At 54.1% G+C, this 16,777-nt stretch overlaps 1 protein-coding gene across 11 annotated transcripts in view; it reads right to left on the bottom strand.

The window, feature by feature from the left end:
• The window catches only part of Myt1 (myelin transcription factor 1), a 61,758-nt gene that overhangs the window by 30,661 nt on the left and 14,320 nt on the right, over window positions 1-16,777 (bottom strand). For 2 of the 11 annotated variants that reach the window (XM_040275488.2, XM_040275490.2), the window contains exons 1-6: window positions 13,270-13,436; window positions 12,732-12,832; window positions 5,971-6,025; window positions 5,038-5,068; window positions 1,075-1,137; window positions 24-271 (exon numbers count right to left, since the gene is read on the bottom strand). In XM_040275488.2, the coding sequence (XP_040131422.2) occupies window positions 24-271; window positions 1,075-1,137; window positions 5,038-5,068; window positions 5,971-6,025; window positions 12,732-12,832; window positions 13,270-13,330 (559 nt within the window). In that variant the 5' untranslated portion in view covers window positions 13,331-13,436. The other 9 variants (XM_040275492.2, XM_021726448.3, XM_021726451.3 and 6 more) reach the window with 7 other exon arrangements.

Here is a 16,777-nt window from a genome sequence, read left to right as displayed (position 1 = left end):
TAGGAGAAAGAGCAACAAAGCACCTTCAGCTGGCTCGGGACGATGAATCTCCTCCTGTCCCAACATCTCAGCCTCAGCCTCCTCCAGAGTTCCTTCTGATTCATCCGAAACAGAGGCTTCCTTCACCTCGGCCTCCTCACTGCCATCACTGTCCACACTGTAGCCCTCGTCCAGAGCCAGCTTCAGGGGGTGAGACTTCCTCTTAGACACCAGGTGCTCGGCCTCAGTGCCCTCCAGCTTCCTCTTCTTGGCCAGTGGGCAACTCTGTAAACTGGAAGGGAGAGGAGGTGAGGGTAGAGCCAGGTCAGGGCCATGGGAGGCCTCGGAGGCCTGGTGAGCAGCCCCCTCTGCAGCCACTCTAACTGGAAGCCCCCCAGCTCAGAGGTATTTGAAATTTTAGATCTAATTATGTATGTGTAAAAGTTCCTAGGGGTTGGGGGTGTATCTCAGTCACAGAGCACTTGCCCAGCATGAGCTGGGCCTTGGTTCAATCCCTAATTGCATGACAATTGGCAGCCACATCCACACCTAGAGCAGGACTCCTGGACCCTCAAGGCTGCTGACCCAGGCTCCTCCTCTCCTGGGGACCCATGAGACCTGACCCGCATCCCACATGCTCTCAAGCAGATCCTGGATGTTTACTCTACCCCAGTCTTCCCCTCACCTGAGACGGCTGCACCCACACCCACCCTGCGAACTTGCACTGCAGGGGACACTCAAGGCCAAGCTGACCACATGAGGCAACCACACTGTCAATCGAGCAGCAGCCCACACCATCCCCACTGTGCACCAGGCCAGTTCCAAACTCTGCTGCACAGGCACATCCAGTGCTTGCAGCAGCCCCCAGTGGGAAACCCAGGTGCAGAGCACAGTTCATCAAGCTACTGCTCTGGCCAGCTCTGCCCAGTCAGCCTCCTCAAGGCCCAGGAACACAGTCCACTGGGGACTCTATGGCTCAGAAGGGTGGGGGTCAGCCTGGTCTCAGCAGGCTGCGGATAGAAATGAAAGGTTCTGGCTCATAGAGGGTCCCAGGGCAGGGGAAGGGCCACCCCTGGTGAGACAAGGACTATTTACCTGCGGTGCCTGGAGTACTTGCCCCGGACATGTCCAGATCCTGTGCATCCTGGGGTGGGACAGCTGAGGAGACAAGCAGGAGAGGTCACCTCAGGCAACAAGATCTGGGCTCAGGGGTATCCCAATCCTGACCCTGGGGAGAGGGGATGGGCCCCATTTAAATAAATGAATGGCTCGTTATAGTGTTAGGAGTGTGGTTCATTAAAGTTCTGTATGAATGAGAGCAAGGCATCAGCTGAAGAGACATCTTTCCCCATTGCAGACCGTCTGTCACATGACCAGATCAATGGGAACCCCTGAGCACCGGCAGCCGGGAGGTGACTCTTCCAGGTGCCCTCCTGGAAGGGCAGTACAGAGGGGCATTTTGGAACATGAGGTCAGGGTCTGCCACACCTGGTACTCCTGGGGGCTGCAGGAGCTGCCAATACCCCAAAGCACTGCAGACCACAAGCCAGGGAAACCAAGAGAGATCCCCTGAGGAGGGTGAGGCAAGCCTGAGCCCCCAGGAGACCCTGCAGGCCCCACCGTTCACAAGACGGCTGAGCAGTCTGAGTCCTGCCTGGGGTCAGCTCTCCAAAAACACGGCACTTCTTCCCAAAGCCTGCAAAGGGGGGCAGTGGGGTCATAACCCCACCCATGTCCAGATACCCCAATGGTTTGAGTGTGACTGACCCTGGCCTAACTGCAGCTTGGAGCCCAAATGGCCCTGCAGGCCACATTCACCAACTGTCTGCAAAAGAGTCACAGTCTCCCAGCCAAGCCTGCAACACACCCCTCCCCCATAGGCCACCACACACCCAGAGCTGATGCTTAGTGTGCTGAGAAGCCAGGAAGAGGCTGGCGGAAGGGAGGGAGGGAGGGCGGGGAGGGACCCCAGCTAGTTTCCTTCCCAGACAGAGGGGAGGCCGCTACCCCTGGAGGCCCACACTTGCTCTCACTCTCTCAAGAAATAGCTTTGAGACTTTTCACAAAAAGCTCCTTGTTATCGAGGATTTGAAGCTGAGGTCCCAATTAGTCGATTAATCACTGAGTTAATCAGGCAATTAGGCGACAGCTGCTGCGGAGGCCTGGGGGGCACTGCACTGCCCCACACACGTCACCTGCTCCAAGCCACCCTGCCACCCTGTACAGAAGAGTCCTGGTCCCCAGCCAGGTGGACTGGCATCTTCCCATCCTGCCACCAAGGGTGAGGGCCCCAGCTGTGGGCCCAAGTGCATGGAACTGGCAAAGTTACTTCGGGACAGAAGTAGAGGAAGAAGTGGGCAGAGCCCCCTGGGGACCTGCCAATGCCTCCAGAGGCTGAAGCGGCAGCAGACATCAGCCCTGGGCCTCACAGTTCGCACAGGTTCACCCCTGAGAGCACATGGGTGAGCACCAGCAGGGGCTACATGGTGCCTCCATGTGCTCAGCCTCAGGGCCAGGGCCAGTGAGCAGCTACAAAGGCCCCCAGAGCCTTCTCCGCCCATTGTGGGAAGAGATAGGCCACGTTAGGCCCTCCCCAGCCACTTGAGGTGCCCAGGTATGCTCACAGCACCCAACAACAGGCCTCCTGAAGGCCCCGCACAGCACCCTTGCAATGATGCTGGCATGAGTCATCAGAGTCAAGCAAGTAACTCTGGCGTGGTGGCAGAGAGCCTGGCTGGTGGCCACCTCTCAGCAGGCATCCCAGACCACACCCTTGAAGGGCCCAAAAATGAACTGTAGGCATTAGAAACCCAAGCTGGGAGAGAGGCCAAATCCCAGCTAGGAGCTCACGCTTGGCCATTTCCCTTCAAAGGATCTGTCTTCCCTCCCACTCTGTGGCAGCAGAAGGACCCCAACCACCTGTGCTCCAGGGCGGAGCTGGTTCATGGGTAGTTCAAGGAGGAAGTCCCTCAGAAGAGGAAGGGTCAACCGCAGGGGATCCTGAGTACCAGATCTTTGCCCTGGAAGACAGCCCTGACCGGCTCAAGAGCCTGTCTCGAAGATACTAACCCTAATGCTCCATGACAAGAGAGTCTTTCCAGTGGCGAGTGACTTTGCCGGGCCCAACCAAATATAAACTGTCAGGTCTCCCTCGAGTGTGTAGAGAAAACCATCAACATCCTTTCTTCTCCAAGAACTAGGCTGTTTATTTCAGGGCTCAAGGAAAATTCAGGAGTTCCAGAAGCCAGAGGAGCACTACAGGGTCCTGCTGGCTTGAGGCCAAGCCCCTTGCTCACCCCATAGCAAGCCCCTGCTGCCACCTAGGAGCCAGCATCTTCCTGAGAGCTCTGCCAGAGCTCTGGGGAGTCCATGCTGGAGTCCTGAGGTAACAGGGCTTAAGTCTTTGATCCTGAGTTCTGCACACAAGAGCTCCCCCAGGTGACTCTGTATAAGCTCACCTGCATCACCATTTGCACCCAGACCATAATGTTCCCCTCCCAGACACAGCTCAGTTCTCTGTTTTGGCACAACAACATGAGCCCCACTAGGACAGAGTCTCATCTGCTTTCTGATGGGAACCCATGGTGGACATGTTCTGGGGTGAGCAGCATGGGCCAACTCCCAGATGCTCCCACCATGTCTGACGCACACAGCAGATGGTCACCACCTGCAACTGGTGACCAGCGAACACATGCACGCACAGGAAGGGGAGGCCCCTGCACAGTGCGCTGATTCCTTGGCACAGACTCAGTTTCATTTTACTGTAAGCATCACCTCTCAAAAATGAAGAATTGCAGAAGAAATTTTTGCTAGAACTCTAGATGCCAGGCACTTACCCCTGGTTTCTCCCCAGAAAAATTTAAGGGCATCATTAGTAGCACGTAACCAGGTGGAGAGCACAGGACAGATGCAGTGACAAAGTCCAGATGCTCACCAGCCTCATGTGCACTGCCAGACCATTCAGGAAGGCTAGCAACAAGCACAGCCACTTCAAGCCACTTTTCCTTCTGTTCTTTGGAAGTTCAACCAAAGCCTGAGTGTCCTCCCTCAGCCTCCTTGCCTGGGCCTCCCCTCCCACCTGTGTCCAGAAGGGGTCCCCAGGTGAACACCACCTCCTCCTGGACTTGGCCCCTTAGAGGTGGCTCCCCTCCTAGGAGCTGGCCAAGTGCTCCAGGGAATGCCGGTTCTGGGCACCCCTGGGCCCTGGGGTGCCAGAAGATCAGCGGCGCCTGGTGTGGCTGCAACTCCCTCACACCTCGGGTCCTGGACCCAGGGCTGATCTCCAGCAGAAGAACGCTGGTCTAGTTCTAGTTGGATGCAGTTTGATCCTGAGGAGGCTGAGCTCACATGCCTCACAAACAGGACAAATATACCACCAGGCAGCACTTCCAGGTGAAGCCCTGAGCCTGATGCTGCAACCACAGCATCCCAGAGCCTGGGACCCAGAGCGGCCCCCCTACCCCTTCTCCTCCATCACCAGCTTACAGTCCCAAACACTGGAGGGACACTGGCACCCTGCTCACCTCTGCCCAAAGCTTCCAGAGTGACCTTTGGGGCCTTGCATCCTCCTAATTGGCAGAAGCCGTTCACTCAAGCATTGTGTGTGGAAGAATAAGACACTACCTGCCCCAATTTTTCACAGTTTAGTAAGGATCTTTACCTTAAGCTGTTGAAGAAGGCATCCCAGAACTGCCAGCTGTACCCAGCCACTGCTAGATCTCAGTGCACTAGACGCCCATGTATATCTCAGGTCCACAGAGACTCAGAATGTGGAAGACCCTTTCTCATTTATGGCCAAACTGAAGCATTTGTGAGATTCTCCAGGAAACCCCTTATTACTAGTTTGGGGGTGACCAGCACTGGGTCCCTGCCATGAAGCTGAGCCCCACGTGGTGGGCCAGGTCAGAGCTGAGGAAGGAAGTTCCAGCCAGCTCCTCCCAAGTAGGGCTCTACAGAACAGACAGGACACAAGGAAAGCAGGTCTCTCGGGGAACACCCAGGACATCTCCAGGTCAGGGGCACACAGGAAGTGTGGGGCCAACAGTTAAACTTCCTCACCTGAGGTCAGGGCCTGCAGTCTCTGGGGGTCCTGGTAAGAGAAGGAAAAATAGGGAAACACATGTGAGACTTAGAATTTGGAAGGCACTTTGTCCTGAGAGCACACTGTGAGTAAAGCAGCCAAGGGTCTACAGAAAGGCCAGCCAGGGCAGCACTGAGCTGCTTTTCTGGCACCCACCTTTCCTGACCTCTAAGAACACGCTCCAAGGCCAGTGAGGCCTCAGCCTTCAGACCCTCCCCGGGAGGTTTCACACAGTGGATCTGATCCTCTCTGGGCCTTTAGGGCCCAGGATGATATTTCTCTCTAATTGCAGAAAAATGTTGGCTTTCAGCAGGAGGCATAAGCCATCAGATCAAGCTGGACAGAGAAGAAGACAGATGGACAAGTGGCTAATCCCTCCAGTGATGTGCACTGGCTACAGAGAGATACAGAGGTCCCACAGGGCAAGCACTCCTAAAAGCTCAGAGTTCTGAGATCCTCTGTGGGGCCTGACAGGAAACTTCAAAGACCCAGGAGAGGAGACTGGCCAAGGGCTTGGGGCTCAGTCCCAGCCAGATGAGCAGAGCCTCAGCCCCTCCTCCCACCCACACTTGTACCCAATGACCTCCCGCTCTCCACAGTACGAGAACTAGCCTCTGGGGGAGGAAGAGGGCTGGCAATGGAAAGCCAGTGACCTCTCATTTCCAGCAGAAAGGTGTCCACTGAACTTGGCCACCCCTCTCAGTGGAGCCACATACATCTCCACCTCTCCACCCTGGGCCAAGGGCCTCAATAGCCTCCAGAAGGGTCCCTGAGCCCCAGGGCCTGGTGTAGGCAGGGGGCATACCATTCACGAGAGCCCGTGTTATGGGCTTCTTCTCCTAGGGACACACTGGGAGGTGGCAGAGAGAGCCGGCCGTGACCGGGGCTCCAGCTGACCAGATGGCACTCACCTCGGAGGGCCTTGGATCGCGTCCTGGCCCGCTTGTCTTCATTCTCTAAGCTCATCTGTAAGGAAAGACAGCTGCCACGTTAAGAAGCGCCAGCCAGCTCCTCCCATTCCAGGATCATCATCGTGGGGCCATCAGTTCATTTCCTGGATCAAGCCTGGCCCCTGCTGCCCTGGCCCTGTACCTGCCCACAAAAACCCAATGTGGGCCCTGCCCTCCTTAATCCTCATGAGCACAGTGTTTCCTAACACAAGGGGATCCTGGCATGGCAAGAAGCAGCACTGCTCACCTGGCCAGGCAGGTGCTGAGGCACCAGGGCAAGCTGCCCACCATCCATGAAGTGGGGCAGCCCAAATGCCCCAAGGCTTGGCTTCCCCAAGACAGAGATGCTTCCTTCCACCCAGCAGAGGCATCAATGCCTCTAACACACTGGCTTCATGCTGTTGGATCCCAGCAGCCTAAGGCAGCCCCTGCCCACACATGCTATAGCTTCAGGGTCTGGCTGCCCTGCCTGAACCCATCAGTGACCCAAATACCTATCTATACTCCCTACCTGTGACCAGCCCCTGTGGGGATATTGCCTGCAACAGGGTCTTGCTAGGAAATCAGAGAAGAGCCCCAGGACAGTCACAGATAGGACATGCTTGGGGATGAGGTCCCTGGGTCTACAGGCTGTCCTGCATCACCATGATGAATCTGAAAATAAAACCCTGGCACACTCTGTGGTGAGCCAGGCTGGTGGGGCACGTACCCACCCCAGAAGGAAAGGGTAGGCTTGGCCTTCACCACCGGTCCCCTTGGTCAGAGAGGGAGTAAACCTACACCTATCCCAGACCAGGCACTCCAGGATGGCCAGGGCTACAGGCATGAGGCTGTCCGGGGGGAAGCAGGAGAGTGGGGAAGAAGTTATAGAAGAAAGGATTGGGGAGAAGCAGGAGCCCCTGTCTTAGGTGGGGCTTTAAGTCCTAAAAGCCAACAAGAGAGAAATGTCTACAGTATCACCTGGGAAGAAAAAAAAAGGAAATTTCCCAATTAGTCAAACGGAATTTGCAAAGTGAATCTCCCCACACAGCAGCATAACATACAATGATTTATGTGATTTGTTAAGGAAGAAAAATCAAACCTGGGTAATTTATAAAACCTGTCAGCTCCGGGCTGAGGAGCACAGAGTATAAGGCACACGTTCATTACAGCCCTCCATAAAACAGAGGACAATTACTGTGATTTCTACTTTTAAAGCCAAGGCTCCCCATGGACCAGTGGCTCACATTTAAAGTGAGGAGAGGAGCAGGTGTCAAAGAGACTTCATGACATTTATGAGCCTTCAAAGGTGGACCGCTCAGAGCCCAGGCCCACAGCCTCCCAACACAGGCCTCACAATGGAGCTGTGCATCTGATGGCCAGGCGCCTGCATTCAGCTGAAATGCAATCTATAGCTTTTTTTTCCCCCGTTCGTTTTCCCAAGGAAATTGGCAAGCATTCTGCTAGGTTAAAGCGTGCCTTGGCAATTTGGATTTCCTGCAGATAAATTATTCAAAGAGCAGAGAATAGAGAGGGCTGCAGGGATGTGTAATGGGCGCTACTAGCACACTGTGAGCGCCATTGATGAAGCTAACAGCTGTGGCATTCATTCTGCTGAGCACCTTTCCATTTGCAATTTATCTGCATCAAATGGTCAAAAAGTGAGAAGTTCTCTTCAACGCGTGAAGCTTTGATTCTAAGGGGGAAACCTGGACTACAGGAGGAAAAGCCATGCTCTCTAATATGAGAATTAATTTGTAGGAGCTGGGTGATTTGTGACCTTGACACAAGCAGGAACGAGGACCTGCTTTCTAATGGGAACCCATGGTGGACAGGTTGGAGGCTACTGGCAAAGCTCTGGTGAAACCAGCCACTGGGTCCACGTGGCCTTCCTTGTCAGAACTCAAAGTGCTATGACGTGGGTCTGCTGTCCTCCTGCCTTGAGGTCCTGCCCCACAAGGTGGCCATGCCCAGGGCACCCCTGTGCCCAGCACCACCCCAGCTCACCATTTCTGGATTTGGTGGCAACCCCCTGACCACATTCCCCCACTTCCACACAAGGACAAACCCTGCCCTCAAGGGCAGTTCACTGATGCCAAAGATACAGGTGCTTAATTTCTCACAGATTTGGTTTTTAAAAACTTGTTTCAGGGCTGGGGATGTGGCTCAAGCAGTAGCGCGCTCGCCTGGCACGCACGAGGTGCTGGGTTCAATCCTCAACACCACATAAAAATAAAATAAAGATGTTGTGTCCACCGAAAATTAAAAAATAAATATTCATTTAAAAAACTTGTTTCAAGCATAAATCAACAGGATCTATTTTTGCACAACCCTTTCTACTGGAGGGTGAAAGGAAAGGGCCAGCTCCTCACTCCCACTGCAGGGCCAGTGACCTTGCTCAAGGGTAACGTCCACTCTGCTTCTCTAACACCAACTTCATTATGCCCCCACTCAGCAGGCCTTGCAATTGTAACCGATATTTCAACACTCCCGCCTTCTGTGGAAAACTGTGGGAAGAGAACACTCCACAAATGCAAACATGTTTTATTCTGCCACTTTAACCAGAGAGAGATGTCTCTTTGTTCATCTACTCAGTCTGATTTCTTGGTTCTGCACAAGACCAGTCTCCCTAAGAGAGTGTTTTTGCTTTGTTCTGGTTTATATTTCTTTTTAGTAAAGTCAAGACCGATTGTGTAACTTCTTTCCAGACAGGCACAGCTCTCACAATGACCAGCTCTTTTCAGACTCTGCACAGTATCCTTGCCAAAAACAAGTCCCCTGAGCTGAATGTTTACCAACTCAGGTACCAAAAAGCAAATGCACCAGCACCTGAAGCCTGCAGGTGTGGCCACAAGGACACAGCCGACATACGTGATCCATGCCAAGATTGTGAGGGACTCACGCTTCCCTGCACCTGGCATACTGGCACTGACCTTCACCTTTACCTGCCCCTTCTAGCCCAAGCTCCACTGCCCTACCGCCCTGCCTCTCCTCTCCATCCCTCCTTCCTTTCTCTGAAGAATCCCTCACTTGGCCCCAGCAGGAGGTGTCCTGGCCCCAGATGGCACAAGCCTAGGTCTTCCCTTGGTCCATGCTTCACCCTAGGGAGGTGGGAGCAGGTCTCATGAGCAAGCACCAAGATGAGGGGCTAACAAGGCTTGAGAGACTGGCAGGGGTGAGAGGGTGAGCTGAGCAGGGAGGCCTGAGGACCCCAGGGGCAGTACCTCTGGTGGGGTGTACTCCACCCCAGGGGCTCGGCTGCCTTGGGTCTCAAGGCCAGGCCTTGGCCCTCCCACCCACTTCTCCACTCTAATCTGCACCTGCTTCTCTCCTTTGCAGGGCTCTTCTCAATCTGAAACGAGCTCACTCCTCTCAGACGTGAGTGAGGTCAATCACTCTACGTCCTGCAGAGCTGTCCAGCATAGCTCACCTACAAAGGACAGATGGAGGAGTGGGGGAAAGGGTGGGGAGGTCGGAACTGTCTCTGAGTCCTGGCACAGGAGGGTGAAGCGGCACCTTCAGAAGGACCTGGGCAGACACAGCTGTGGCGGCCTCAACTGAGGGAGCTGGGCTCTTGACACCAGGGGGCCGGCCACTGACCACCCTGGGGGGAAGGAAGGCACACTGGTGTTATTTTAAACACGCTGTCAAGGCCAGCAAAGCTGGAGAATTAGGGTGGGTCTAGGGGACTTTTTAAGTCCATAGATGAGTAGACACAGTGACCAGCAGGAGGCCGCCAGGCTTTTGGGCAACACTGCCCTTCAGAGACCTAGATTGGGGGCAGGTTCCTGCTGACCCTCAGGGAATGCAGGCAGCTCCTGCCCAGAAGGAGCAGGATGAGGGAGACATGTACAGAAGAGGTGGCAAAGATGACCCCCACCCTGTTCGCCTCAGCAGAATCCCCCTGGTCCAAGGAGAGAAGGAAGTACAATGGCTTCCTCCTCTCCAGGGGGAGCCAATGCTGAGCAGGGGCCACTACCAAGAAGCCCTGGCAGCAGGTGACAGGGATCTGTGGAGTGCAGGCTCTGCCGTAGGTATCCTACTTCCTATCTCAAGAGCCCAGCTCCCTCAATTGAGGCCACCACAGCTGTGTCTGCCCAGGTCCTTCTGAAGGTGCCGCTTCACCCTCCTGTGCCAGGACTCAGAGACAGTTCTGACCATCCCTTTCCCCCACTCCTCCATCTGTCCTTTGTAGGTGAGCTATGCTGGACAGCTCTGCAGGACGTAGAGTGATTGACCTCACTCACGTCTGAGAGGAGTGAGCTCGTTTCAGATTGAGAAGAGCCCTGCGAAGGAGAGAAGCAGGTGCAGAGTAGAGAGTGGAGAATTAGGTGCTCACATCCCTGTGCCCCACCAGGAGTCATCGCAGCCACCCACCCACCCTGGCAATTGCAGTGGCCACTCTGCTGCCCTTAGGGAGACGTCCAGCTGTGCATCTGAAACCTCCTGGCTTTCCACCCATTGTGCAACTGCTTGCAGCTGAACAGACAGCCTCCTTCTCAGGTAGAGCAACGACACCCTGCTGCATCATCCAAGGTGTCTGAGCGTCTCCTACAAGTTCCAGCAAGGGATCTTGGCTTACTCCAACCCCCCAGTTAAAAACTGTAGCCACAGACAGACACCCTGATGAAGCAGCCGTGTCGGCACCCACCTGTTAAACTCCGGCACAGAGAGATTCCAGCACACAGCAGCGTCCAGAGAGGTAGCCAGAAAGGACACACAGTGGACTTCCCTCACCTGCAAGCAAGGACTCGGGGTCCCGGGGGGCTGTGCAGTCAACTCCACAACTCCAGGCACCCACTGTTACGTGATTAGGGCCCAGGTATTACATTCTTCCACGTCCAGAAGGGTTTCACAGAGCCACCACCCCAGCTCCCCCTTCTGACCGCCCTTTCCCTGCCCTGAGCTGTCCACACACCTGGTGCTGAACTCAGAGGTGAAGGCCCCGGCTGCCCCACTACTTTGCACACCAGTTCTTCTCACCCACCTCCTGCCTCAGGCCACCGTCCTCTGTGCTGCCCCTTCTTGGCCTCCTTAGTCTTAGGATACCACCTGTGCCACCCCTCAGTCCTGGTAACCAGCCTGCACATTCTTCCTCTTCCTCTGGCCCTTGTCTAACTTAATTGTCAACCAAGAACAGTCAGGCCCTTGCACCTGAATGGAGGGAAATGGCTCTCGGAGCAGTCATGAAACCACCATTGCTGCCAGAGGACCTGAGTGTGGGCCACAGGCTGTTCATGGAGGCTGCAGTTTGGACAGTCCCCTATTGTCCCTCTGAGCCTAGGCCATGAAGGAATCAAAATCTCCTACCCAAAACTAATAGGGTGTGGGACAATTGCAGAAAACACTACTTAGCACCCTGATCACAAGTCAGGCCACGTTTGTAGTCATATGATCTTGTGCCAGTGCAGCTTGGGGACCCTCAGAGGTGGGATGAGGTAAGGGGAGTGAGGCCAAAACCTCAGTGATAAAGTTATTTTTTAAAATATTTATTTTTTAGTTGTAGTTGGACACAATACGTTTATTTTATTTATTTATTTTTATGTGGTGCTGAGGATCAAACCCAGGACTTCGCACATGCGCGGCAAGGGCTCAACCACTGAGCCACAACCCCAGCCCAGCAAAGTAATATTTTAATGTGATATTTTAAAACATTAACAACAATGCAAAACATCCATAATAAACACAATATCACAATTCCAAACGGAATCAGTATTCCTTGTGCCTGAGGCTCTAAAACAGACGGATCTGCAGAATACTGACATCCCAAAAGAACCAAAATGAGGGAGGTGCTTGGCAAGTAGCCATAACAGACCTTTTAAAATGCACATTCTCAACCCCAGATTCAAAAGAAAAATGTTATCCAGACACAGTGGCCACACCTGTCATCCCAGCAACTCAGGAGTTTGAGGCAGGAGGATTGCAGGTCTGAGACCAGCCTGGGCAACATAGTGAAACCCTGTCTCAAAATCAAAAATAAACAGGGCTGGAATTTAGCTCAGTGGTTCACTCAGCACCTCTGGGCTCAATCCCCAGGACTACAAAGAAGGAAAAAATGTTGCTCTTTGACAGTAAAATGCAAGTGTCCTCAGATAAAGTTTCCACTCCAAACAGCAGAGCTCCCTCATCTACACCCAGACCATCCACATCTCAGCAGCTGGAAGATCATCACCACATCAAGGTGAGAGGTCAGCCTCTGATCTCTGGGAAGGGCTTCCTGTGTACTTGCTGTCCACCTCAGCACCCAACTCTGGGGTTCCCTGGCCCTGGGGAGCCGGTCTTATACAGAGCAGGACAGCAGGAAGTTCTGGAGCTAGAGGGCGCTGGGGCCAGTGGGTTACAGAACTCATGACCTCACTGTCCTCCACAGTGTCCCTGGGAGGTGGGGGTCTGGGTCACCACCATCCAGCCTTCTGAGCAGGCATGGGAGGGGCAGGCACCATCTGCCACACTTAGCAAGATGAAAATAACACAAGGTCAAAGCAGGACAAATGGAGAGCAGATTACTGAGGCATCTCGTGAAGCCCAGGTGCAAACACACCTCAAGAGAGCTGCCCGGAAGGTGGGAGTCTGTTACTCTACTGAGTATTTTTTCTTCATTTCATTTTAAAGTGACTAGATGGTCCTAGTCCACATTTACCCTTTGCCTAGTCAGGATCCTGTTGATGACCGTCCCCTCCAATCATCATGCTTAGGAGCTGAGAGGAGGTTGTCATGGGCAGCCCGTGAGGCCAAGCCCTCACCTTGCTGTGTCTGCCCAGGAGATGTCTTGAGGTCCTGCAGATGTGGGCCTTGTCCCTGTGTGTCCACCTCTGCGTCAGCAGTTCATCCTGGAACTCATTTTCTGAGGGTGTAAAAAGATATGGGGTCAGAAAAGGAAAACCTGATGAGTGCCGGCCAGGCTGGCTCTGAGGAGAAAGAGAACCTTTGGACACTTTTTCACACAGCATTTATACAATCCCTCATTTCTGGAGTCCACCAGAAAGACAGACAATGTCATGGCCCCATAGCTATTCCAGGAACAGGAGAAAACCGACCTCTGCTTTGGGAGCTTCCCAGAGGCTCTGCCCTCACCCCAGCTCTGTCAGCTTCAGGGAAGTCCACAAACACCGTCTCCCAAACACAGAAACACAGGCATGGGGGCAAGTCAGGCGAGACCCACCCGACAAGTCCTGGCCTTGGGACATCAACTAACAATTACTCCAGTACAAGAGTCCTCGCTGCCCCCAAGAATGTGGCTCCCAGACCCACCTGCAAACAAAGATTAACACGTGACTTCACCTGTCAAAGAAGGTGAGGGCTGCCCCACAGTCCACCGACCCCAACAACACTCTGCCTCCATGAGGTGCCCTGGCCCACTGCGCCTGTTTTCAGCATCTTTTCTCTCCCTGTGTTGTGCTTCTCTCCAGGGCAATGACTCCAGTTAATATTTAATTCTTCACATAAATCCACATGTTCAGGCAGAGCTGAGTGCATCAGCTGGACATGACAAAGAGATGCATCGGGTACCATTCCCTGCACGTCACTCCCCGTTTCCATGACAACCTGCTTTCCACAACCGTGGAGCTTCAAAGGAAGGTCATCAGCAACCACCAATAACAACAGGAAACGAATGTTCCTGCTTTCTGCTCTCTCCTTCCTCTTGGAAGGGAGTTTGGATTCTGCTGCAGACAGATCAGGCACACTCTTGTCATAAACAGTATCTTTCTTCCCCCACATTTTCAACCTGTATTCCCAAATGTCGTTCTTCTCTGGAATTTCACTATTATACCCGTTCCACTAAAGGGCTTGGGTTTCCTTGAGGACCCTGGACACAGATGAAAACAGGTTTGATTGTCAAAAAGATTAATGCTTGGCACTCACTGTGTGCACCTACTGTGTGCCTCCCCACCAGGCCAAGTCACCCTAGGTGACACAGCCTCCACCTCACTTTCATTAGTCAAGAGTGAGCTGCAGTAGCTGACCCACAGTCCAAAGTCTCTGGGACCCCAGGGGCCTATCTGTAAAGTGGGTCAACTGTGGTCAGTCCTATCCCACAGGTAAATGGACCCTAGAGCTTATGGCAGGGAACAAAGCCTATGGCAGGGAACAGTAGGACACGTTAGGCACAGAACTCATGGGCAGATGTTACCAACAGCAGGAGGGGGCCTAAAAATATGTCTCCTTTTTCCTGCACTGGAGAGGTCAGGCAGCCTTGCCCCATTGAAAAAAGAGGGAGGAAGAACTTGCTCAGAAGATCCCAGGAGTGAACAGACAAGCAGCACACCAGTCACAGGCACATGGTGCACTTCACGCTTTGCAGCTGGAAGTGTGCTTCTCTTCCATGGTGAAAGTAGGAGCTAGGAGATAGCCAGGATCCCAAATGCTTGGGGCTCAGCTAGCTGCCAAGTGTCCACTCCTGGAAAGACAATGCTGCAGAAACCTGAGTGCTGGCTGGTTTGCTAGGCTCACGCAGAACTTCCTGTTGCACTGACACATGTAACCTTGTGAGGTAGCTGGCCATGGCTCATGATGACTAGGAGAAGAACCTAAGCTCTGTACCCCAGAAGCCACTTCCCTAAGGCCTCTGCTCTAGGTCTCTCCTGCTTCTCAGACACCCAGTGGGTGGGAGATGCATATGTCTCTGCAAAGGGAACTCCAACTTTATGTTCAATAGGAAATAAATAGCCTACTGCTGCTTCTTGACCCTCAGCACCCCTAGGAGTATGGAAATGATGCCTGTGAAATTCTCCATTACCCACATCCCTTGTGCTCCTGTCCATAGGTCATCCTGAGGCACCATATCTGCTCAACAAAGCAGAGGACTTAGAATCAATCCACTTGTCCAAGGGGCCACCCCTGCCTCCCAGTGGCCTCAAAGCTAGAGCAACTCAGGGGAGGAGCAGAACAAGGCCCTTTGTGTGGGGCCCCTGGGATGCAGAGTGCACAGTTCATCAAAGAACTGACTCGTAGACCCAGGACCTCACGTTCAGGTCCTGCTCAGCCACAACCCGATTCTGCCTTACTTTTCCAGGGAGTTTCTTGGCAACAACTGAGAACTGCCATTAGAAGCCCAGGAAAGTATGCCATTGTCCTTTGACCCTTTGGTCCCCACTGGGATCTCCATGTGCTCGGGTCCTGCCTGTGGACTTTGTATGTTCCACCTGGACATACAGGACACCTGTCTGGATGTTCTGCAGGCCCCATATCTATGGACACCCTGTCTGGATGTTCTGCAGGCCCCACGTCTATGGACACCCTGTCTGGATGTTCTGCAGGCCCCACGTCTGTGGACACCCTGTCTGGATGTTCTGCAGGCCCCATGTCTGTGGACACCCTGTCTGGATGTTCTGCAGGCCCCATGTCTGTGGACACCCTGTCTGGATGTTCTGCAGGCCCCATGTCCCTGTCAGCACACTAGGCCCCACTCACCCACATGACATGTGGGACCCACAGGGAAAGGAGATCCTGTCAACCACCTCCCAGTGGTGCCACTGCTCCTGACACCCAGTGTTTGTAGTAATGGGGCCCACAGCTTATGCGGACCTGCCCTGTGGGGTACCTGGCACCCCTGAGACCCAAATCTGCATCCATAAAGCAGGTAAAGTATTTGGAGATTGAAGCAGGTGTGGAAAGAGCCCTCGGTGACATGCAGAACATGTTGGCACACTGCCACTACCTTTCCAGAGTCTGGTAAGGGGAGGTTTGGGCCAGTTTTTTCTTGGGAGTTCTTAGGTCTCTGATGGGCTCCTCTGAATCCTGCTCATAGGGGCCAACCAGTTCTACATCCTTAGCACATCTCAGACAATAAGCAACCCAGGAGCAGTCAGGCCCACTGCCAGGATGGTGGTGCTGTCTGTGATCCCTGTTTGGGGACCTCAAGCCCTGCCTGTTGAATGGGGCCCAAATCCACTGTGACAGAACCCTATCAGGCAGATGGGTTAGGCAAAGTGACCCAGACTGTCAGCCTGGTGGTGAGCAGGACTGGAGCCACAAAGAAGACAGTCATCCCCAGCTGGGCCAGAGACCCGAGGCAGAGGGAGATGCTCAGAGCTAAGCTGCAGCCTAGCTGTCCCTCTGCTGATGGGGCCCACTTCCTCAGGCTGACCACTGCACTGGCCCTGGCCTGGGAGCAGCAGCCCAGGGAGATCAAAACCGTGCCCAGGAAGGCTGCCAGTCTGCCCCAAGGCATCCCTGTCATCGGCACCGGGACACCGCCTGTGGCCATCACCGCTGCTCATCCTCATGGAGGACATGTGTGCTGAGGCTCCCACTCGCTTTAGCTCTGGCCAGGCCAGTCTGCCTGGGTGCCATGTCCTCGCACTCCAGGCTCCAGTCCTGGTCACCATTACAGCCCCACTTTCTGGCCAGCACTCTTATCCTCAGAATAGGAGTGGACAGCAGGGAACCTGAACAGGAGGCCAGTGGGGAAGTTCAAGCGTCTCCAGTCCTTCCTGGCTTGGGCACCTCTGGGCCAGTAGCTGTCAGGTCCTGCCCCACCATGTCTATTTCACACACTCCCTGGAGGGGCTCACAGCCAAATTAGGGACAGACCAGCCCCTCAGCCCCCCTCCACCCACCACAGGGGTTTGTCTCCTAGCTGAGCCCATCCATCCCCTGATTTGAGAACGCCTCCTCTCCAGTGTTGGTGGGAGGGTCCCAGGAATAGAAGAACCTCCGCACACAGAACTATTCTTTCCAACTCTTCTCTAGGCGAGGCAGACACCTTTATAAAGCACAGTCTGTCTGGACCCCACGTTGTCCCCCACCGCCTTCCCAGTTACCCCCACCCAGACAGGCCCTTCAGTCT

Source organism: Ictidomys tridecemlineatus, chromosome 5 (assembly GCF_052094955.1).
Source record: "Ictidomys tridecemlineatus isolate mIctTri1 chromosome 5, mIctTri1.hap1, whole genome shotgun sequence".
NCBI classification, from domain to species: domain Eukaryota; kingdom Metazoa; phylum Chordata; class Mammalia; order Rodentia; family Sciuridae; genus Ictidomys; species Ictidomys tridecemlineatus.
The sequence above is the reverse complement of the archived record's forward strand: the minus strand, read 5'-3'. Positions and strand labels throughout refer to the sequence as shown.